The sequence below is a fragment of the Myiozetetes cayanensis genome, unplaced genomic scaffold (genome assembly GCF_022539395.1).
Source record: "Myiozetetes cayanensis isolate MyiCay16 unplaced genomic scaffold, myiCay2020 scf3, whole genome shotgun sequence".
Lineage (NCBI taxonomy): Eukaryota > Metazoa > Chordata > Aves > Passeriformes > Tyrannidae > Myiozetetes > Myiozetetes cayanensis.
In genome coordinates, this window is record NW_026087521.1 from 2,771,134 (window position 1) to 2,793,634 (window position 22,501).

The 22,501-nt window shown below is 52.5% G+C and overlaps 1 protein-coding gene across 4 annotated transcripts in view; it reads left to right on the top strand.

The window, feature by feature from the left end:
• PODXL (podocalyxin like) overlaps positions 1–21,836 on the top strand; it is a 45,543-nt gene extending 23,707 nt beyond the window's left edge. Inside the window, exons 2-9 of one of the 4 annotated variants that reach the window (XM_050324085.1) lie at positions 5,141–5,989; positions 8,096–8,259; positions 9,106–9,189; positions 14,377–14,533; positions 15,377–15,435; positions 15,528–15,698; positions 17,212–17,268; positions 18,578–21,836. In XM_050324085.1, coding sequence (XP_050180042.1) covers positions 5,141–5,989; positions 8,096–8,259; positions 9,106–9,189; positions 14,377–14,533; positions 15,377–15,435; positions 15,528–15,698; positions 17,212–17,268; positions 18,578–18,772 — 1,736 coding nt within the window. In that variant the 3' untranslated portion in view covers positions 18,773–21,836. The remainder of the gene's footprint in view (positions 1–5,140; positions 5,990–8,095; positions 8,260–9,105; positions 9,190–14,376; positions 14,534–15,376; positions 15,436–15,527; positions 15,699–17,211; positions 17,269–18,577) is intronic. The other 3 variants (XM_050324086.1, XM_050324087.1, XM_050324088.1) reach the window with 3 other exon arrangements.
• Positions 21,837–22,501: the final 665 nt, after the last annotated feature.

Genomic DNA, 22,501 nt, shown 5'->3' on the forward strand with positions numbered 1-22,501 from the left:
CCGCTTTCCCTTTGATGAACTCAACCTGTTGCCCCTGTTCAATCAGGAAAGGCTGCAAAAAAAAAAGGGGAGGAAAATAGGAACTTCCTCGGGCCTGGCTCACATCCCTTCCCCTTCCCTGGGTTGCTCAGGCTCCTTGGCTTTCTCATCCCGCCTTGGGAGGAGCGGGAGCCGGCTGGCGTAAGGCTCTGAGCCGGGCTCAGCCCGCCGGCGTGGGGTGTGTCACCCACCACTTCCTAAGTTATTCTTTTGAGTTTCCTTTTCTCACTATTAATAGAATCCCAGCCAATATCTGAGCTGTTTCTACAAGGTGGATGGGGGGGGGGGGGGGGAGGCGTTACCAAAATAGGAAGCGGGAAGCTGTTGGGCAGGGAATTAATCAGGGGAGCTGCGTGGAGAAGGGAATTAGATCGCTGGCTTCGGGTGGGCTGGTGGGGAGGATGGACAGGACGTGTCCTTTCACTTTGCGTTTTGCGCTGATTCGATTCTCCCTCTGTGCTCCAAGCCGTGACCTTTCCAAACAAGCTTCTCCCCTGAGCACCTTCCCCAGCCTGCGAAACTCCACGTACCTACTGCACCGAGGGCACAGCCAGAGCAGCGCTGCGTGGCACGGGCAAACACAACGGGAGAAGCTTTAGATTAAATATTTGGAAGAAACTCTTCCCTGTGAGGGTGGGCAGGCCCTGGCACAGGTTGCCCAGAGAAGCTGTGGCTGCCCCTGGATCCCTGGAAGTGTCCAAGGCTGGGTTGGACGGGACTTGGAGCAATGTGGTCCAGTGGAAGGTGTCCCTGCCCATGGCAGGGGATTGGAACTGGATGATCTTTAAGGTGCCTTCCAACACAAACCAGTCCGTGATTCTGTGATTAGTGGTGTTGCACAGCAGCTCAAAATTCTGCCTGTAACTGCTATTGCAACGAGCTGTGTTGGCACAGAGCAGCCCATCTTTCCTTTTACATTTGGGGTGGCTTTTCACATCCCATCATCTCCCGACCAGAGAACTCCCACAGCAGCCCCATCCAGGAGCACCCACGGCGGCCCTTCCAGCCTCCCAAACTCTCCTCACAGAGCCCACCTGGATAATCAGCAATAAGGGAAAGTTCTCTCCCCTCTGGGGCCGTCCCCATCTCATATCCCCACACCAAATCCCAGGCACAGTCATGGGATACACATATCCGGACATGAAATCATGTTTATGCAGTGGACTCATTTCCTCTGTTGGGGCTGTTTGGCCGCCACGCTCACGGATGCGCGTGTGGAAGGCTCAGCCTCTCCTCCTGTGGGCCTGCCCCGCTCCCAGCACTGAAGGTTTGGGTTTTCTGAGTGAACCCACGTGAGGGGAGAAGTGCAGACCAAAGCTTTGGACTCACTGCAACCAGTGCTCTCAAAAACACCCTGCTATCTGCTCCGTTCCTCTCATTTTCCCTAAAATGGAGAGTTGGTGACGGTCCAAAAAGCGAAATCAAAGAAGTGGCCATGTCTGTCAAGTGCCAGCCAGGAAGGTCAGGGGCAGGTAGTATTTTTTATTTTTTTCTACCTTTTGGAAAACAGGGTGAGGGATTCTGGCTGAAATTCAAGTGAACTTTCTTTCGGAAAGGATCTCCTCCGTGTACAGGGAGTGATAACTTGGAGGATCTCCTCTCTCATGGCGTGTGTTAAATCCTTTTATCTCTGTGAAGGGGTCACTTTGTTTCCTGCAAAAGGAACTTACTGTATCTTTTGTGAGTGATTTTCATGCTGAAGGGGCACCGAACGTAATCCTGTCCTGTCTGGTTGTTCTTACCGCCAGTCTGTGGTCACAGGGCTTTTCTCCTCCTTCAACCAGGTCCTTTTTGATTCCTGTCGAGCACATTTGTCAGGCAGTCCTGGCCCAGGCAAACAGGGGCTTGTTACCAGTTATTACCCCTGGGTCCACTGGCAAAATTTGGCACAGGTGGCCAGGGAAGGAGGAAGAGATAAAACCCCCATTCTCTGGTATTTAAAGGGATGCAGTACATGTGGAAGAAAAACAGTGACTCCTGGGATTGTGGTGCTCTCACTGCTTGTTCTGTATTTGGTTAATGCTTTAGATTTAAGTTCTCAATGATTTTGCCTAAGCCAGGCCTTCTGTGGGTGGTGAACCTGCAAGACACCAAAAAAAAAAGCAATTTGTCTAAGTAAAATACATTTTTCTCCAGTGCTGCAGTGAGAGAGTCCCTGGGCAAACAACTAATGTTGAGCTCAGAGCAGTAAAACTGCAGAAGGGTATTGAGCCCTGTGACTGCAGCAGCACTTGACTCCTTGAGCAGCAGTGAGAAAACACATTAATCTAATGCAGATGTAGAGAAAAGGTAAGTTTGGCTGACAGAAAGGTGCCCAAAAACCTGCAGCACAGGTGTGGGGATGGACACAGGTGTTGGTCCTCCATGGGAAGAGGATTTCACTCACTCATAGCCACACTCTCTCCGTTGCCATGCTGTGAATCCAGGCCACAGTGCTGCACATTTTCTTGGAGTGTTAAGTTTGAAACCTGCCTGGATTTCCCCTTCCCCCATGGCTGCTCTTCACCACAGCTGCTGCATTTCAGCCAGCAACAACCACTCTTTAAAACAGTCTGCTTTGAGAGACAAGCAAGCTGGGGAGGAAAAAAGGGGGAAAGGGAGGATTTGGTAGCAGCCCAGCTGAGCTCCCCAGGTCGAGATAGGGAAATGCTGGGGCAGCCATCCTGGTTTCCTGGATCACAAGGTCCCAGCTGGCCACCAGGGCTGGCCCAGAGCCAAAGCATGGTCCCTTCTCTTGTGGACAGGGTTGAATGGAATTGTCTTTCTACCTTCCCTTTGGTGCCTGTGCTTTCTGCCTCTCTGGGGTGAGGCTGTGGCACGAAGAGGAAGCCAAGAGCAGTGGGGTGATTTCCTCTTTCCTTCCAACCCTTTTCTTTATTTACATCTCTTTTATGTATTGTTTCTACCTTTAGGGGATATTTTTTCTTGCCCTCTTTTGTTGTCAAACCCTCCTGTCGAGTTTGACACCCTATTTATGGGACAGAGCCATTTTGTGGCTCACTGGATGCCTGATCTCTCTCTAGTGATGGTGCAGCCATCACTGAGGATTCAGATTCAAGCCACACAGGTTGATAATACAACTGAGGAGGTGGGTAGATCAAAACCCCCTCCTGTCTTTGGCACTTTGGATCTGTCAGATCCCTGTGCTGGTGTTTTGCTTCCTTACCTTTCCTTCTCCTGCAGACAGTGGTGGGCCTATAGGAAATAGGACTTATCTGCACAAAAGCTCTTTTCCTGCAGATATAATGGAAATGTTTTCTCACAAGCCAAGAGTTTCCTAAAATAATCCATGCTGCGAGTTTCAGTTGAATTCACATCTTAATGGTGTTTCCAGGAATGGGAATGGCTGCTCCCAGAGGCTGGTGGGGAAACAGGAATAGGAACCGTGTTTCAGGAGGAGGGCTGCACCTGTATGGAGTGACAGGACAAGGGGGAATGGCTTTAAACTGACAGAGGACAGGATTAGACGAGGTATTAGGAAGAAATTCTTCCCAGTGAGGGTGGTGAGACATGGGCACAGGTTGCTCAGAGAAGCTGTGGCTGCCCCATCCCTCTAAGTGTCCAAGGCCAGGTTGGATGGGGCTTTGAGCAACCTGGTCTAGTGGAAGGTGTCCTTGCCCCCAGCAGGAGACTGAAACTGTATAATCTTTAAGGTCACTCTCAACCCAAACCATTCTATGATTCTATGATTCCCCTCAGATGGTCAGGCAGTTGTATCAGCAGATCAGTACAGGTCCCTTCCGAGTGAAATATTCTCTCTCCCTCTCCCTCTCCCTCTCCCTCTCCCCTCTCCTCTCCTCTCCATGCCATTCCATGCCATTCCATGGGACATCAAATCTGTTGCAGCCTCCCCATCCCAAATCCCACTCCCCAGGTCCTTCTCAAACATAACTCCCTCACGCCAGGTCCTGTCGTGATGGGGTTAAATTTTCCCACCAGAAACTTCATCTTTCATCATGTCCTTGACACAACAACCAGGGCTAATGGGCAGGTTCTGGGAGAGCAAGTACTTGGCTGTTGTGCCGGCACAGAGGAACGAAGCAGATCTCTGGAGAGCAGCATTAGGTTGCCAATCAAATCTTGGAATTGTGTCTCCTGTTTGGGAAATGCTTCATGGAGGAAAAAATGTGTGCATTCTTCTGCACAGCCACCAAAAGGAGGACCTCTCCCCCCTCCCCCAAAATCATGTTGTTGCCTTGACTCCAGACAGATCCATGGATAAAGTGGCTCAGGGCAGCCTGCGGTTCCTGAAAGGTGAAATGTTGGTCAAACCTTTCCTGGGGTGAATTTGAGCAAGAGCCCAGAGCTGGTGGTTACCACGTGGAGAAATTATTTCTGTGGCAGTTGATGGAGCTCCTGCAGTGATTACAAACAGAAAAATAGTCCCATGATTTTATATTGGTCTGGTAGTGAAAGTACCACCTCTTAGAGCTGTGGGATGTTGCAGAGCTCTCTGCTGTCAGAGGGTTCCCTCTTGTCAGGCAAGCTGTTTTTCAGCTGAATCCCTCACTGAGAAACAGCTTCATGGTCTGGAATTTAAAGTATTCTTCAGAAACCAACAGCAGATCCCCCTGTGTAGGATAATGGGAGGCAGCTGGTTGGATTTGGAGGTCTTTTCCAACCTTAATGATTCTATGATTTCAAGTGTCACCTTATTTATCGTCCCCACTTCAGGGATGTAAGAGACCCTCATAACAGGGCTGGACAAACACACTGAGCACATCCCTTGCTGGCCCCTTATCAGGGCTGGATCTGCTTCATTTTGGGAATCACTTGCAGGGCTTTGCATAGAAGCTGGTGGACCTGACCTGCCACGTGAGAGAGACCCGCCTTGTGGGAGCCAGCAGGTCTTGTCCTCCTGCTCACACTTTGAAGTCCTGTGAGTTTGACTACGTTTGTCATGCAGGTTCCTCGGGTTTCCTCCTCACAGCAACACCAGGATGTGGAATTCGATAGGAGTTCAGAGAGCACGAGGCAAGCCCTGAGTGAATGACTCAGGGTTTATGGGCAGCGTTTATTTCTACAAATACCTGTTCTGGGTGGAAACCAAGGGCAGTTTCCTCAGTTCACGGTTTATCTTGGCATTTTTACTTTTCCACAGGTGCCAGCTGCCAGGATGATCCAGGTGCTGCAGCTCCAGAGGGAAGTGACATCATCACCACGACCGCAGGCAGCAGCAAGGCACAAGTGACCACCCCTAGAAGCGGTGCAGGAGACTCACCACCCGACCCCAAGTCACCTACCACAGTTCAAATGACCACCACAACCACCAAGCCGGAAACCCCTGCACCCTCCACCGCGTCACCCACCACTCCTCAAGGCACCACTGCTGCAAACACCCTGAGAACCACCCCATCCACCCCTGCGTTGTCACCTACCACGTTACAAGGGGCCACCACCACCGCCAAACAGGAAAACCCAACGCCTGCCCCCACCACGCCACCCTCCACCACTCAGCAGGCCAGCTCTGCAGCCAGCTCTGGAGTGTCTACAGCCACCCCTGCCAAGCAGCAGACTGGTCCTGCAGCCAGTTTGGGAAGTTTGGGGAACACCACTGCTGCAAACCCTGTCCTCACTCATGGGAGCAGCCCTCCAGCCACCTCAGGGGGTTTAGGGGCTGCTGCCACACCCAGGCCGGACCCTCAGGGAAGCCAGCGTCCGGATCATTTGGCCAGTGCCACTGAGAGCACCGGAGTCCTGAGCAGCAGCTCTGCCCTTGGCCCCAAGGACCGTCCCCCTTTTTCCACACATGTCACCAAGCAGCCTCATTCTTCTTCCAGTTCTCCAGTCCAGGACCTCGCCTCTTCCACCAGACCTGGAAGGACCAGCACTTCTGTTCCCCCTTTAAGTGGATCTCTGCCCCTCCCCACCAGCAAAACATCTCCGACTTCCCCACCCAGCAGCATCCACAAGAGCCCAGAGGCAGCCACCACACTGACTCCTGGAGCAGGTACCAGAAGATGTGAACCTTGATTTCTTTGTGCTGGGAGGCCCTTTTGTGGTCTTTTCCCTTTGCCTGCCCTGAACACCCCCTGTCATCATGGGGTGTCATGGCCTCGTCTCATTTTGGGTCTTCCCAGCGGAGCTGTCTCCGTGGCATCCTTGTATTTAGGACCCCGCTGTCGTCAGCGGAGGTCGAGTCAGTGCAGTCAGTGAAACTCAAGGCAAGAATCAACCGGCAGAGCGCTGACATTGGCTTTTGGATGGACTAAACAGTGCCCAGGGCGCCATCAGCTGCAGTGACTCGATCCCCAGTGACAGCAGACGGGAGCCAGCAGCCATGGGTTCAGGGGTGGGGACTGACGCCGCAGAGCTGGTGAAACAGCCTGACAGCACCCGGAATGCTGAGTGTAGGAGACCCCTAGCACAGCTGACAGCTTAGTGAAGGCTGTCTGGGCATGCACAGCAAATGAGCTTTGGGCGACTAAGGAGATTTTGAGGCTAAACTCTTGAGTCTACAACCTCTAAAAGAGTCTAAGCACCTGGGGAGGACATTCTTCACCGCTGCGGGAGGGGCTTGGATGCTGACTTCTGTCTAAGCAGCATTAAGAGTGGTGCTCAGGATCTTGCTGAACACCATTAGTATGTCTTCTCTAGATTTGTGAAGCTTTACAGTCATGTTAGTCACAAGTGCCCCAGTGAGGCACAGTTTAGTGTCCCCCTTGGCATGAAGGAATCACCCTGTGGGACTGTGAGGGCTCCATGGAGCCTTCCAGACTTGGCTGGGATTGTGTGTTCAGCTCACATGTGGCTCTGCATAAAAGCTGTGATGACACTGAAACCCTTAATCATCTCCCCCTGGAGAATGTTGCTCTTGAACCAATTTCCAGTTACCTGGAATACAGAAGCCACTCTAAAACCATCTCCATCCCCCTCAGCTGTTGGCATCACTGAATGGGCCACGGTCTTAAGGCAAGACCATCTTCACTGGGTTCACCCAAGTCATGTTTTGAGCATTTTAGCAGCCGTAAGGAGGTGAAATGAGTATCATCATGAAGGATGTTTCATTCCCCTCCTGCTCCACAGGACTGCCTCTTCATTAAAGGATGATATATGAAAATATGTTAATTCAAATTTGACCTCAAGCATTCAGCCTGAAGAGGTCTAAAAAGCCCTTTATATTTAATAACTAAGTGAGGGAATGCAAGAGAAACAGATGGCTTTGGAATTAATTCTCTCCTGGAGCCTTCAGAATGTGTCTGGGAGAGAAATATCCCTCATCTTTTCTGTGGAAGAGGCAGGAGTCCCAAAAGCAAACAGGCTGTGAACATCCTGTGGCATTTTATTTCTCTTTGTCACCATTTAAGGATCAATTAGGAACCCAGGGATGAAGATCCATGTCTTCAAAGGGACCTGGGCAGGCAGGAGGCTGCTTTGCTCCTTGCACTGCTCCCATTGCACAGATAATTCTAAGATGCTCCAGACCTTTATAAAATCATCTGAGGTGATCTCAGGTGTCTCAGACACCTGCATGGGGCTGGTAGACTTGGGGCTTGTGCCCTTCTGGAGTAACAGGCAGGGAGGACACCCCAGGCTGTCTCACTTAGCACCAGGCACTACTTCTAAGCACATCACCCTGGACTTCTTCCATGGAGGTGCAGCCAACAGAGGTTGTGGCACTTCATCCCCTCCTAATGGAGGTGGCTGGGAGATCCTGGACAACCAGGTCTACCTCTGTTGAGGAAACCTTCCTGGAAGTCACCCCAGATTAAATGAAATGAGGGTCATCCCACGCTTCTTTTTTAGGTGATTACCCAGCTACCCACACACAGCCATCACAGCCTTGGGGTTCAGCTCTCCAGGACACTCTGGTGGCTTCCAGCGGCAGAAAGTGAAATCAGGAGTGACATTCTTTCCATATCAATCTAAAAACAAAAAACAAACAAACAAAAATTAAAAGGAGCGACCCAAAGCCTCTCCAAGCTTTGACAACAACGATCCTCAAGGCAGGGCTAGAGCTGAAAGTTTATTTTCAGCTGATCCCTAGCAGAGCTGTGTCAGCTGTATCCTCTGTACGGTAACAGTGTCTCCCTGCTTGTTTTTTCGGTGGGTGTAGAGGACTCAGACCAGAGAAGCCACGATGCTGGACCTACATCAGCCAAACCCACCAGTGCCTCCCGGGGCCCTGACAGTGCCCAGCCATCCCCCCCAGCCCCAGGGGACCAGGCAGTGCCCAGCGGGCCTGGCCACCAGCACCTGAACACTTCTCTCCAAAATGAGGTAACGACACCCATGGCAAGGTGGGCACTTTGCAGGGGTGGTAACGGAGCTGAACATCCCACATCTGTGTGTGTGTGTGTGTGAAATCTGCAGCCCTTCCCGTCGGTTTGTGGAGTCCCCATCCCTGGAGGGATTTAAAAGCCATGTGGATGTGGCACTTGGGGACGTGGGTTAGTGGTGGCCTTGTCAGTGCTGGGGGAATGGTTGGATCATCAGTGGATGATCTTAGGAGGCTTTTCCAGCCTTAATGGTTCAATGATTCTGAGGTTACGGTCTGGGTGCTGAACAGGGAAGAAGTGAAATTTGGGAAGGAGGGAAGCACTTTGGAGAGCAGAAGCTGCCTTGGTGTGAACTTGGGCTTGATGAGAGGGCAAAGATCACAACTCAGCACGAACAGCACGTGGATGATACCAGCAGAAAATGGTTTGGGAGCGTAGGGGGAGTCTCGAAACACAAATCAGAATAACCAAAGTGCTGGGAAGGTGGGAAGGGAATCTCGTTTCTGGATGATCATCTTTTGTCAGACTGGGCTGCATCACAGTCTGCTGGCTGTGGATTTTCCTACTCCCAAAGCAATTCCTGCTTTACCCTATACTGCAAATCCCAGGCCTGGGCTGGGAAGGGTATTATTAGCAAACATTCCACAGAAAATCGTGTCAGTCATCTGTGAAAACCCTTTCCACATATAAAGGGCTGAATGAAGGGTTCCTGGGCCTGTCTCATGTCCATAAATTGTACCAGAGCTTCTGCTGGGATATCCCCTGGCTTGGGGCACTTAAATCAGTGACCAACTCTCCTTCCAACCTTCCCCAGCCATTGAGAGTTGCTTTTCTTCTGTCTTTCCAGGTCATCTGTAAAGATGCAAAAGGTGTGCCTGCAGAGGTGCAAGACAACTGGGTCACCATGTATCTGAAAGAAGCCAAAACCTGTGTAAGTACCACCTTTTTGGACTTCCACGGAGGATTAGCAGCTGGGCTGTGGTGGGAGATCAGCTGCTGCTCTGAGCATGTGAGAAACTGCCCAGAAATGAGAGTAATTTCATCAAAATGGGGTGAGACCCATGTAAAATGGTGAATGCAAATCCATGCTCAGCAGTGTCACCCAGCAGGGGATGTGGCAGGAGGAGAAGAGGCCCGTGTGGTTTTCCCCAAGTTGAAGGGCCAGCTGAGCCCACACAGGCCTTACAAAAAAAGTTTAATGGGAAATTTTAAAGGGTGAATCTTTCCCTATGAAAATCCTGACAGGAGAACTTTTTTTGCTCAGTTGAGGGGCAGAAATTTTGTTCCAAAACCCAAGAAAGAAATGTGGTGTCCCTCCACAGTTGTGTAATTGGTGAGATCTTGCAGCCTCACACTGGGGTAGGGCAGCATCCGACTGCAGAGCAACTGGGAAGCACTAGAACCTGGAGTTTGGGACTCTCTGTGCTCCCTGATGCTGTATCAGCTCTCACAGAACCCTAAAGTGAGAGCAAAAAACTCCATTTCATTTGTTTTGGACCCTGCACAAGACCAGGGAGTAGCAAAATGTAGTGCCAAGCTGGGGACAGGCAAGCCCAACATGAGTCTGCACACCAAGACCCCTTTTGGTGGTGAGCACTGTCTGCTGGTGTTCCTGAGGGATATCCACCTTCAGATTGGTTCTTGTGGAAACTGTGAGCCTCCTGTAATAGGGAAGATGCAAAATACTGATAACTTCTAAACAGGATGAAATTTTAGGCTGATGATAAAGGGGAAGAGACACCACTTGGTCATTATGGCTGGTAAGGTCCTGACAGGTATCCACCTGAGCTGTGGGTGGGGCTCAGGGGTGGGTTTTGGCATTATAATGCAATGGTTTCTGGCAGTCTAAGCATCAGGAAATTGGCATTTCAGGAATGTTCTCACAGGCTGTGCCATGGGCAGGGACACCTTCCACTAGACCACGTTGCTCCAAGCCCTGTCCAACCTGGCCTTGGACACTTCCAGGGACGGGGCAGCCACAGCTTCTCTGGGCAACCTGTGCCAGGGCCTGCCCACCCTCACAGGGAAGAATTTCTTACTAATATCTAATCTAAATCTCTCCTCTTTTAATTTAAAACCATTCCCCCTTGTCCTATCACTCCCTGTCCGCTCAGTCTTCACTAAGTGAAGCCACACACACCACGATGCCCCAGTTTCTCCTGGGACCACTCCCTTTCCCTGTGCAGTGTCTGGACATGGCTGCAGGTTTCACTCTGGGAAAGATTCTTCTCAAATTTTATACTGAATATAGAAAAAGATATTTAATCAGATTGACAAAACCCAGTTTTGGAGTGTGAAATTAGTTATGACCGTGCCGGTGTTTAACGCTTCCCTCCTCCTTGTGGGTACAGTTATGGAGCTGCTGTCCCTGCTGGGGCTTTGCTAGGGTTTTTTGGAAGCACTGGTGAGTTAGGGAGTGGGCAAACATCCCAGCTTGGCCTCATCCATCACTCCTCTGTGCCCACTCCACTGGGCAATGGAGTGTTGGAGCTGGTGAGCAGCGAGTCCGTCGTCCCGTCTCCCTTTGATTCCTCTGGGTGGAATAATGAGCCGAATCACTGTTAGCACAAAATGCCAATTATGCCTCAAAACAGCCACAGAAAGGCTCCAAGGGTGCATCCTCCAGTAGCATCGCCCTCCTGGGCTGCCCAAACAACTCCCATTAGCTTTCCAGTCGTTGGATTCCTGAAAATTGCGACCGGTTTTGTGCCTCCTCGGCGGAGCAGATAACGGAGAAATGGCACTATCTGGCTTCCCTGCTTTGCAGGCTCCTGGTAAACACCTCCCCAGCCAAATCCTGACAGCAAAGTGAAAAAATCCTTTGCATTTCACAGCCCGTGGGAAAACAGGAAAGTGTGTGCTATAAGGAGAAGTGGCTCCAGAAACAGCTCCAACCCCGAGCCGGAGTTGGGGCGGCATTGTGCTAAAAATTCACACCCAGCAAGAAGCCAGGGGAGCATCAGGGGCAACGTGGGGGACCAGTGGTGGGTGGGGGGCATGTCCAGATCACACGAGGTAAGGGGGAGGGAACTGAGCAGCCACCCACCCCCATGGCTGGGCTGGTGGGGCAGCAACGTTGATGCAAAGACCCCAGCAAAGGGTTGGGACTGAACCCAGGAATTGCTGGACATTTCACCCCATCACACCTCAGTTTCTCCAGTAAATTTAAAAATAAAAAGGAACTCAAACTGTAAACAATAAACAAAAGCCAAGTATACAGTTGGTACCACTTTGTGGGTCAAATGTATTTTATGGGCTGGTTGGTTCCCTGCATCCTCCCTCTGCAGGTGATGCTTTGAACCAGCCCTGAACAGTTTGATCCATGTCCCCCCACCCTCTCCTTCTCCTTCCTCTGATTAGAGCAGGATCTTAACGGGTTTTTTAATAAGGCTTATTAGGCTGATGCTTCACGTCCCACAGGATGACTTTTCCCAAGAACTGGCTGTGAAGTGTATTTTCAGTTGGGTCTTTCCTTGGCTGCTTGGGTTGCTCCCTCCTTGGAAGGGATGGATGTATGGATGGGTGTTCTGCTCCTCATCCCAGCCCCAAAATGAGTCAGGTGAAGCAAAAGATGAAATCAGAGGTGGTTGGTGTAGCCCGAGCTGTGGTTGACACATGACCCTGTGGCCACTTCCCAGGGATTCCCTGTTCCTCCTCCATCGTGTCCCCCACCGGGTAGTGGATGTGCCCAGGCAGCTGAGTCGGTGGATGCTTGGGAGAACCTGCTGCAGTGGGGGTTGCAAAAGCAACAGCAGGAGCACCCGACCTTTGCTGAGGGAATTTCTGTGTGACACCACCAGTCTGGGCACAGCAGGACGTTCCCCGGAGCAGGTGGAGGGACCCCCCGACCGAGGAGGGTCGTGGTCCCCCTCGCCCTGTCCAGCTGGCGGGGGTGGTTTGTTGACTCAAGTGCTGTTACCTCATTCGGGGATGTTGGTTTTAGGTCCCCGCCAGTGTGGGAACCGGATCCGAGCTGCTCGGCAGCGCCTCTCAACTCCGGCCAAGGAATGCGAGCAGGGAGGGGAGAGCTGCCAGGGCATCCCTGCCGGCTCAGCGGCCTCACCCTGCCCCTCTCCGAGCCTGGAAAGGGTCAGTCCCTCCAGCTCAGCATCGCTAGGGGTTTAGGCACCGCTCACCAGCTGGCAGCCAAGCGGGTTTGGTCCTCAATTGCGTTTTAGCCTCGCATCCAATTTCCTTTCCCACCCAAGAAAAAAAGCATTTTAAAAGCCTTTTTTTTTTTTTTGCCCCCCACAGAGTGGGGGGAAGAGGAGTAGGTTGTTAACAGGGCTGGGGGAATGCGGAGCTGCGGGGGAAGGAGGATGCAGGGAGGCAGCAGAGGCTTTCCCTGCCTCTGCCGAGCAGCCAGGGATTGATAAAACACGGGACATTCCAGGCGTAGGAGCAGCACCCAGCGTCCAGACGTGAGAAAAACCATCCCCACGACCAAGCCACAGCCCCCTCCTCCCTGTTCCTGCTGGGAACCAGCTTTCTGGGGAATGCCGTCTCGTCCCGCTGCCCCGGGGCAGGTTCCCCATGCAGCCCTTTCCCCAGGAACGCAGCTGGGATGGTACAACCCCCGAGGGGCCCCAGGGAGGTTTCTTCCCGGTGCAAAGCGAAAGGACAGGCGAGGTTCTCAGGGACGGCCTCACGGTGCTGAGCTCACCCTCGCACTGTACCCGGGGCCGGCCTTCCGCCCCGGCAAGTGCATCCTGTCTCCACTGACCGCTTCCCAAATATTTAGATAAGATGGGGTGAGATTAAGGTGCCTTCCTCGGCCGGGCAGCTCCCATCCCTGTGGTGCAGCAGGCGGGGATGCTGCCGGCCGCCCGGGGGTTTTGGAGAGGGAGGGGAAGGTTTGAGGGGATGGAGGCGGCAGGAGCAGAGCCTTTCCCATCCAGACACCTCGTTTCAGCATGGATTGAGGAGTTTTACACACAGGGCTCAGCAGGTGAGACCCTGTGCATGAGCATCTGTGCACGAAGGGGCTGCATATGCAGCATGTTCCATACAGGACCTGTGGAGGCCAGGTCTGTGCATGGATCATGGAATCATGAAGGCTGGAAAAGCCATCTAAGATCACTGAGTCCAACCACTAACCCAGCACTGCCAAATCCCCCACTAAACCACATCCCTTAGTGCCACATCCACATTTTGTGCATGCAGGAGGGTGATGGTTTCTACCTTAGTGAGCTCCCAGCTGGTACAAAGCTCTGAGGAGATACAAAATGCCTCAGGAATATCTCAGAGGGAGCATGGGCTCCACCTAGCCCTCTACCACTCCCTCCAGTGCTGACCAGGCTACTCCCCACAGGCATGCTCCAGTTTGCCCACAGAAGCTGTGGATGCTCCATCCCTGGAAGTGTTCAGTGCCTGGTTGGATGGGACTTGGAGCAACTTGGTCTAGTGAAAAATGTCCCTGCACACAGCAAGGGCGTGGAACTAAATGATTTTTTTTAAGGTCTCTTCCAACCCAAACCATTCCATGATCTATTCTGTGATTCTATCCAAAAGCAAGACACTGTCTCTCACTCTTCCCCACAGAGCAGTCGGGAAGCTGTACGGAAGACAGGGAACATTTCTACCCTCTGTTCCCATGTTCTTCCAGGGAACAGAGGGTAGAAATGCAGGTGGCAGAAAGGCTGAAATGCCTGTGGGGGGGACAGTGGGGCTGCACAATCCTGCCCTGCTCCCACTGTGGCCCCTCAGCCTCCCCAGCCCCCCCGCCCTGCTTCCCTCAGGGACCTGCTATTCCTGTAACGCCGAAGGCTGCGGCTCACAGATAAGGCTGGTGCAGGGCCCCGGTGAGGAACCGCAGCCAAGAGCTCGGCTTCTTGTAAAGAAACTACTTTTAAACTCTTCCTGTTCCCTGGGAGGGCCGGCAGCAGCCAGGCAGTGCAAAGGGATGAGGGAAGATCACGGAATCACAGAGGGAATTAGGCTGGAAAAGACCCCTGAGGTTACTGAGTCCAACCTGTGACCGAACACCGCCATGTCCACTCTTCCCTTGGAAGGGTCATTCTTAGAGGATGGGACATCTCCCATCGCTGCTGAAGGGGCGAGGTGTTCCTGGGCAGTCCCTGGGTGTGGGGACAGTCGCTGACCCTCGCTGTCCCCACAGGCCGAGTGGAGGACGGCGAGCGCCAACATCTCCTTCTTCGAGAGCCTGTGCTCGACGGGCCAGCACACGTTCGACGCCAGCAGGGAGAGCTGCACGGTGACACTGCTGTCCCCCAGGCCGCAGTCCGAGCGCTGGGACGTGCAGGTGGTGCTGCACCGTGAGTATGATCCCACCCTCCTGCCCGGAGTGGGACAGGATGGGGACCCTGGCACGGGGATGCAGGTGGAGGCTCGGCAGAACCCTCAGGTCTGGTGGAGCTTGGCCAAGGGGCTCCGTTCCTTGGGCTGTCCCATCCCATTGCCTCGGAAGACCCCAGAAATGAGCTTTTCTCTCCAAGGAAGGCACCAGAGATCCCTCTCCCATCCACGATGCCTAAAGGCAGGAAACCAGCCTCCAGGGTGAAAAATTCCTCCCAAGTGATAAAAATCCAGTGCCCAGTCCAAATCCTTCCCCAAGGGACCACAGAGGGGAGTTTCTTGCCCATGTCACAGCCCTTTGGGGAAATCCATCTCAGCCGTGGGATGCCCAAATGTTGCTTTGGGACCAGGATGCCAGGCAGATGGAGACATCCTGCTGCTGTAACATGAGGGCGAGGAAGGCCTGAGCTCCATCCTCCTCTTCCTCATCAGCAGGCCAACCAAGGCATTAGGTGGGGTGTCCAGCCTCCAGCACCTGACCTCAGGCAAGGCAGCCAGGCACTGGGGACTAATCCTGCACTGCTCTGGCCTGGCCTGAAGGAGCTGGTAACAGCCTCTTGTTGGTCTCGCTCATAAATCACCCACTGGAGATGCCCCCAACCCCCTGGGTCTGGGGGATAGTGGGGACTGGGGTTTGTCCCCCTTCCAAGAGATCCTGGTTCCTTGTCTGGCTGTGAAGCACCTAGGAGGGTTGGCTTCATGCCCACACATCTCCAGAAATGGGATCACCCCACTGACCAGGGGATGGTGGCATGACCTTCCCCCCCTGCCTCGTGCTCACTGCAGCCTCTTTCTTCCCCCAGTTCCTTTGCACCCCGAGAACATCCTCCAGGAGCTGGAGAGGAAGGACAAGTTGGAGGCGGTAAGTGGGTCCCTGCCCACGGCAGATGCGCCCCGGGGTGGGGTGGGGGAGTGTGGGTGGCTCAGGGGCCTGACCTGTCCCTCGTGTGGCAGCTGGGCATCGGCATCGCCAACACCACCAACGACAAAACGGAGAGGGAGGCGATAATCGACGAGTTCAGCACCCCCCTGATCATCACCATCGTCACCCTGGCCGGCTCCCTGCTGCTCGTCGCTGCCATCTACGGCTGCTGCCACCAGCGCTTCTCCCAGAAGAAGGACCAGGTGAGGTGGCAGGGGGGTTGGGATGGGGATCCTGGGACCTTCTCACCCCCTCCAGGAGGCTGGGATTGCCAGTGCTGCCATCTCTGCCGGTGGAGACATCCTGGCTCGCCCAGCGGGCACCACCCTTGCGTGGTGCTTGAGGGTTGCTGCCGAGGGGCAGGAGCTGCTCCCTGAGGGGCAAAGCAGACAGGATGAAAAGCAGGAATGGGAGAGGCTGGTGATGAAGTAACAGTGACAAGCAGCACCCATCCCTGCTGCCACCCAGGGCTCAGCACGGCTGGGCAGCATCCTTGGCTCGTAATTTTGACAAGAAAGGCTTTCTCAACCCACCACCCCCTGCCCTCCAAAACCACCTATATCCCCCAAAAAATTCTTGAAATTTTTTTTAAAAATTGCCCAGAATCACCTCGATGCCTTCCCAGGGGTGCCAGGGAGCCCGAGGCTGTGTGCAGGGAGGGGGAGGAAGGAAAATGTCCGCAGGAGGGCATTGACACTGCACAGCTCAGCCTTTGCAAGAGCTGGGCCAGGGCCAAATCTCAGAGCAGCAGCAGCAAGATTTAAGGAAGAACAGGACATGGAAGAAGAAAATAATGTAATTTTTATCTCAGGAAGCAATTTTGGGTGATTTTAGTGCAGCATCCACCTGCAAGGACTGGCCGTTCCCACACCCTGCGGCACCGGCACCAAGGTTTTCATTGGTCCCAGCTGCTCTTGCTGAGGATTCGGCTCCAGAACAGAGAGGAACAGAAAGGGAGGGGAAAAAAAAAAAAAATAAAAGGATGAAATCAAATTATGTAATCAGGGTAAACCACCCTCCCAATGGAGAAGCAAACCCCTGCATCCTATTTCAAGTCATTTCCCTGTGGACCAGCTCATCCTTCCCCAGGGATCCCAACCTTTGCCCCACAGGGATAAGGCAGCCTTTGCTTCAGATACTTGCAGTGTAAGGGAGGTGAACACAGGAGGCAGGGAAGAGCAAACCAACAACACCAGCATCAGAATTGTCTGTTCTTACAAGGCTTGATTTTTTGGGAAAAACTGGGAGAGGATGCTTGACCTGCGGAGTGGTCCCCTTGGGGTTTCATCATCGCTTGGATGAAATCGCCCTGGCTGGGGTGAAAAACATCCCAGCAGGGACAGGGAGCAGCATAACAACTCTTGCCCCATACTGCTCAGAAAACAGGTAGAAAGAGGGTATTTTTAGCCATGGAAATCTGTGTCCCTCAAATATCCTGGTGCAGAGGAACAGGTACCAGTCCCAGTTGGATGTTCTGGAGGTAAATTCCCACCAGGCACCGGGTAAAGTAGCGCCACTAAAGCAAGGGATGCAAGTTCTGAGAAATCAAACACATTTCTCCTTCCTGGCTTTGTTTTTGGGTGGTTTATTTTATTTTCCTCCTGCTTCGCTTCCAAAAGTGACTTGAAAGATTTTTTTTATTTTACTTTTTTTTTTTTTTTCCCCTCCAACCTTCCCCTCCCCCTCCCCCCGTTGTTTTCCCTTGGAAATACCCAGCACATCCACCCTGATCTCCCCGGGTTTGATGATGGACATGTGGCCCTGATCTTTAATGTGAGTTCCAACACAGGGGTCGGAGGGGCGGGAGCTGCATCCATAACAACCCCCAGCTCTCACCTCCGGCGCTTGGTAGGGCCCAGTAGCTTTTAACAGGACTAAAGCCTACTAAAGCCCAGCTTAAAATCCCCCTTCCTCTTGCTGCATGGCCAGGGGGTGCCTTTCCAGGGCGGGAGAAAGCGCTGCCCGAGCATCCATCCATCCTTCTGGGGGTTGGACCAGCGATCCCACAGGGAAGCAGCCCCTGGGAGAGCCCAGGTGTGTCCTCTGCTTTCCATTCCTGCCCACATCTCCCCTGCCACGAGTGACCCAGGGGACCCCCAGCAGCGCCTCTGCAGCCCCTCTGCCAGCGCCAAGCCCTGCGGTTTTCCTTCATCATCCCTTTCCTTCTCCATGGATTCCCTCCCACGCCTGTCTCCTGACATTTACTAGGAGCACTGTGATAGATCAAGCTGTAAATCGAGGCAGATTTTATCAGGGGTGCCCACTGAGAGCTTTAAATTCCCCAGAGAGGGCTCACCAAGGATTGCAGTTCCCAATGAATCCTTCCAGGGAAGGATGGGGATGAAGGACCCACTAAGAGCCCTGCTGTCCCAAAAAGGGCTGACCAAGGACTGCAGTTCCCCACTGAACCCCTCTAGGGAAGGACAAGGGTGAAGGAATCCAGGTGGATGGAAAATTAGGATGGGCTGGGGGTCTGCCAGGGGATGAAGGGCTGAGTCGGGGCCTGAAGCACATCAGAGGACCAGGGTGTTAAAGTGCTTGATTCCATCATTCCCTGCTTGGTTTCCACTGAGCTCCAGGATGAGGAGGGGTGATGCTTAGGGAAGGGCAAGAGCCGGCAGCTTCTGCAAGGTGGGAGCTGCCCCTGGGTCGAGGAGGAGAATAATAATAAAACAGCTAAAAAGGGACAGGGTGGGAGAAAGGGGAGGGGAAGAGAGGAGTCGAGTTAGGGAGGCAGGAGTTTGGATGCAGGGTTGGGGCAAGGCAGCAATACTCAACCTCTTCCCAAGGTCCTGGGTGGACCAAGCTGAAGCTGGCAGCTGCTCCTGGAGGTTTTCCACATGTCTCTGGCTGCTCTTTCCTCCCTCCCACCATTAGCAGAGTCTCTCTCTTGCCAGCTCCATGCTATCCCCTCGCTGCCCCCCAGCCTCAGCCTCACTGTGAAAGTCTCTACATGTAGTTATATAAATCTATAGGGGCAGCTGTCACGGCTGGCTGGGGGGGGTGACAGCCCCGGGGTGACACTCACAGCGTGGCCAAAGGTGTTTTCCAGTGGGGTTTATGGGTTTTTCTTTCCTCGTAGCAGCGCCTGACCGAGGAGCTGCAGACCATGGAGAACGGCTACCACGACAACCCCACGCTGGAGGTGATGGAGACCTCCTCCGAAATGCAGGAGAAGAAGGTGAACCTCAACGGTGAGCTGGGGGACAGCTGGATCGTTCCTCTCGACACCCTCATGAAGGAGGACCTGGAGGAGGAGGAGGACACGCATTTATAGGGTGCAGAACACGATCAAGCGAAAAAAAAAAACGACCACCACTCCCCCAAAAAAACCCCTTAATCCTTCTACACACGCACACACACAGCTCCAAAATAAGGCAAAATCCCCATCAAAAAAACCCCAGAAAATCCCTTAATGAACTAATCATGGTCCCTTGTGCCACCACGTGGGTTGCAGGACGGAAGAGGAAGGGGCGTGAGAAGACACCTCTGGGGCACATCAAGACAAGCATCCTCCACCCCCCACCCACCTACCACACCAGAACTGAACAGCCATGGGCAAACAGGGTGGCTTTGCCCCTGAAGAGCTGCTGGTGCCTCCTCCCATCCCACGTCCGACCACGCCAACCGCGTCCTCCAGCTACCGAGTGACCGAAGAGAAATAAAGCAAATAGGATGGGAGGGTGAGCAAATCCGACAGCAAACCAGCACCTGGCAAGCTACAGCTCAAAAACCCCCCTGTTTAGCCATCACTCTGCCCTCCCCAGCACCCAGGTATGGAGTGGAAAAAGCTGGAAGAGCCTGTTCTTTTTGAATCCAGTTTTTACATCCTTTCCATCAGAAACCGCCGGGTAAAAACGCACAAGAGCCCCCTCGCTGTGCCGTGGGCAGGCGGGTGCATCCGGACCCAGCAGGATGGCAGGGATGCAGCAGTGCCAAGGAATGCTCGGCCCTGTCACCCAGGGCTGTGGAACAGATTCTGCACCCATGTGGGGACCAGGAGAGGTGCAGCAGCTTCTTGTATTGATGGGTTGACACAGGGAAGGAGAGGAAAGGGAGTCATTCCTTGAGTTCGTCCCTCTTGAGAAGGGTGTAGAGATCAAGAGCGACACCAGGCATGATGATGTTGGGGGTTTCGTGGTGCAGGAGGCCATCTCTGGTGCTGCATTTCCTTACAGAAAGTTCAGTTGCCTTCCAGGAATTATGCAGCAGCACCTCACAGCCTTCATCCACCCTGCAGGAGACCGTGGGTGATGTGCCGCACCATGGTTTGTGATTTTTCCTGCCTGAGCAGCAGAAGAGGTAAAGGAGCAGCAGTAGCAGCACGGGCCAGGCAGACTGGTGGCATTCAGGCTTTTCCACCAGTACAGCCCTTGGTGTTTCCTCCCCTTGAGGTTTATAAGCTCAGCCCAAGCTCTGAAGCTCTTCCTCACAAGCCAGTAAAGTAACAGAGACCTGCAAAGCAACTTCCAGCACAGCAGCGAGGCTGGGACTGAGCTCTGTCCTGCAGCCCTTGGTTTGTCATCCAGGTCTCCCTCTGCTGAAGTCTATACAGGGGAAAAGCAAACCCTGGCTGGACTGAGGCTGTTTCTGGTTTTCTGCTCCCCATCACAGCTCCTGAGTGGCTCTAAAAGGGTGGGGAGAGTTTCACATCTTTGCACTGGTGCCGGTGAAGCAGCTCAGCCCTGGTGGAGTCAGGGATCTATCCTCCAGCACGTGGGAAAGAGAGGGGAGGACCAGAAGGTCACCTGGGTGAGCAAACCTCCCACCAGGAGGGTGGTGGCTGTCCCAAGCCCCCTGCAAACCAGGGGAGCTGCAGAGCAGAGCAGTGTCCAGGCACAGCCCTCCCTCTCCCCTGTTTGCCACAAACTGTGCACTCACCACGTGCACAACAAGGGAGGTTCCCTTCGGGCTCTGCCACCAAGTCAAACACGATTGGGATCCACTCCCACGGCTGCCCTGAAGGGTGGGAAAAGCAGAGCCAAGCAATGGGAAGCTTGGAGAAATCAGGTCGGGTTGGTCCTCGGGAGTACTCAGGAAGGAGAGGGTCGGGGTGATTCTCTCAGCCCCAGGACAGGCAGAAGGCAGAAGAGGCTCTTCCCCCTTCTCTCCTGCACCGAAGGGCAGAGTCTGACAGTGTTCAAAACCTTTCTATTTTTGTATGTAAATATTCCTGCTATTCACTAGCGATGTATCCTGCACACCTCGCTTACCTGTGCACTGCACTACGGGGAAGTCATTTTGGAGGGGAGGGGAAATAAAATAAATACAGGAAAAAAAAAAAAAAAAAAAAAGAAAAAAAGAAAGGAAAAGCTAAAGGCCAGCCTGGTAGGGGATCAGAATTTGACACTAAGCAGGAAAACACCTCTCGGGCTTTGGCATGTGCCTAAAGATTCCCCCTTCCCGGCAAAGAGATGCCAAAGTGCTTTAATAAATCAGGTCCAAAGACTTTCCAGCAGAACCCTACAAAGGCTTGAGATCAAGTAACCTTAAATCTTCCCGAGCAGGGACCAGTGAACTGCTCAGCAAGTGCTTATAGTGATTTATATTTGAATAGGAATTGTACATTTATTTATTTTTCCAGACACCATATTTTTAAACCACTAATATTTTATAGTAGATTTTCCTTCCCCTATTTAAAGAACTATTTCCACAGGAAAAGAAAATAGTACTTTTTTTTTTTTTTTTTTTTTATGTTGAGAGCATTCTTTTTTGGAAAACAAAACAAAACAAAACAAAAATCAGGTAGGAAATGCAGCGATGAGCATTTTTGGCCTTAACCCTTCCCTTTGTAGCTGTAGCCATAATTGTTAGACCAAAAATAATAAATAAAGGCATTTCCTCCCTCCCTTCCCCTCGCTCCTCTTCTCTCCTCCGACACAGCTTTAACATCCGACACACATTGTACAAAGAGATTATTGCTCTTACCTCTGGGAGAGAGTTTTACAAGCAGCTCAGAGGTCCTTGCAAGAGACTTTTCTATTTTCAGATTCACAAGGAACGTGTAAATACTTTTAGGACCATTTTATCTCCCGCTCTCAGTGCCATGATCCAACTGATGAGGTTTAAACTGTGACTGTTGCCTACAGAGGACACACAGAAGTCATAATCCATAAGGGACTGGAGAAGGAAAACCTAATTCCCAAGGTGGTTACCTGTTGAACCTTGCACATATACTAGAGCTCTTATGTACTGTGTAGCAGCATCTCTCACGGGGACAGGAGTCTGATTTACACTGGAATTTACTGAGGAACTGGATTGTAGAGATTATTCTTGCATTTTCCTACAAATATATTTTGAAAGCATCATGTATTTCTGTCAATAAACATTCTTATGTAAAAGACTCGTTTCTGGGCTGAGTGAGAAGGGGGTGGGCAGGGCAGGGCGTGTTCTCCAGAGCCACAACTTTCTGCTCTGTAGATGTTACATGGGGAAAACACTGGACCAGCAGGAGCAAAACCAACCCAGGCTTTCACGGTAGCCAGCCATGGAAAACCTGGTACTTTTCCCATGCAGGAGGAAGTATGATAGTGGTGAAAAACTCAATTTATAAAACAGATGACTCGGAGGGGGGGGATGTTGGGTTGATGTGGGTGAGGGCAGCCCCACCACGGCCAGAGCTTTTGTTTGAGCTGTTGGTGCCTTCAGGCTCACGGAGGGAAGGGAGAGGGAGCTCATCCTTATTTCTGCATTTCATCCCAGCTCACTCCTGGTCTGCAGGCTCTCCTCACTCTCAGGTCAGGCTGTGGAGGAGGGAATCAAACCTCACACACCTGTAAGCCAGGAATGGCATCACTCGAGGGCAGCAGCAGCGTGGGCAGCTCATCTCTGTTTGCCTGCAAGAGCCCAAAATAAAACATTCTGTTCCAGGTTAAGTTTCTGCTCATGTAAAGAAGAGAAATAAAAAAGGACTTTGGTTTAAGTCAAAATTAGGTTTAAAAAATCAGTGGTTTGCAGCAGCCCATGTTCTAACTCCATGTTCCTCCTCAATAAAAGTCGTTGTAAA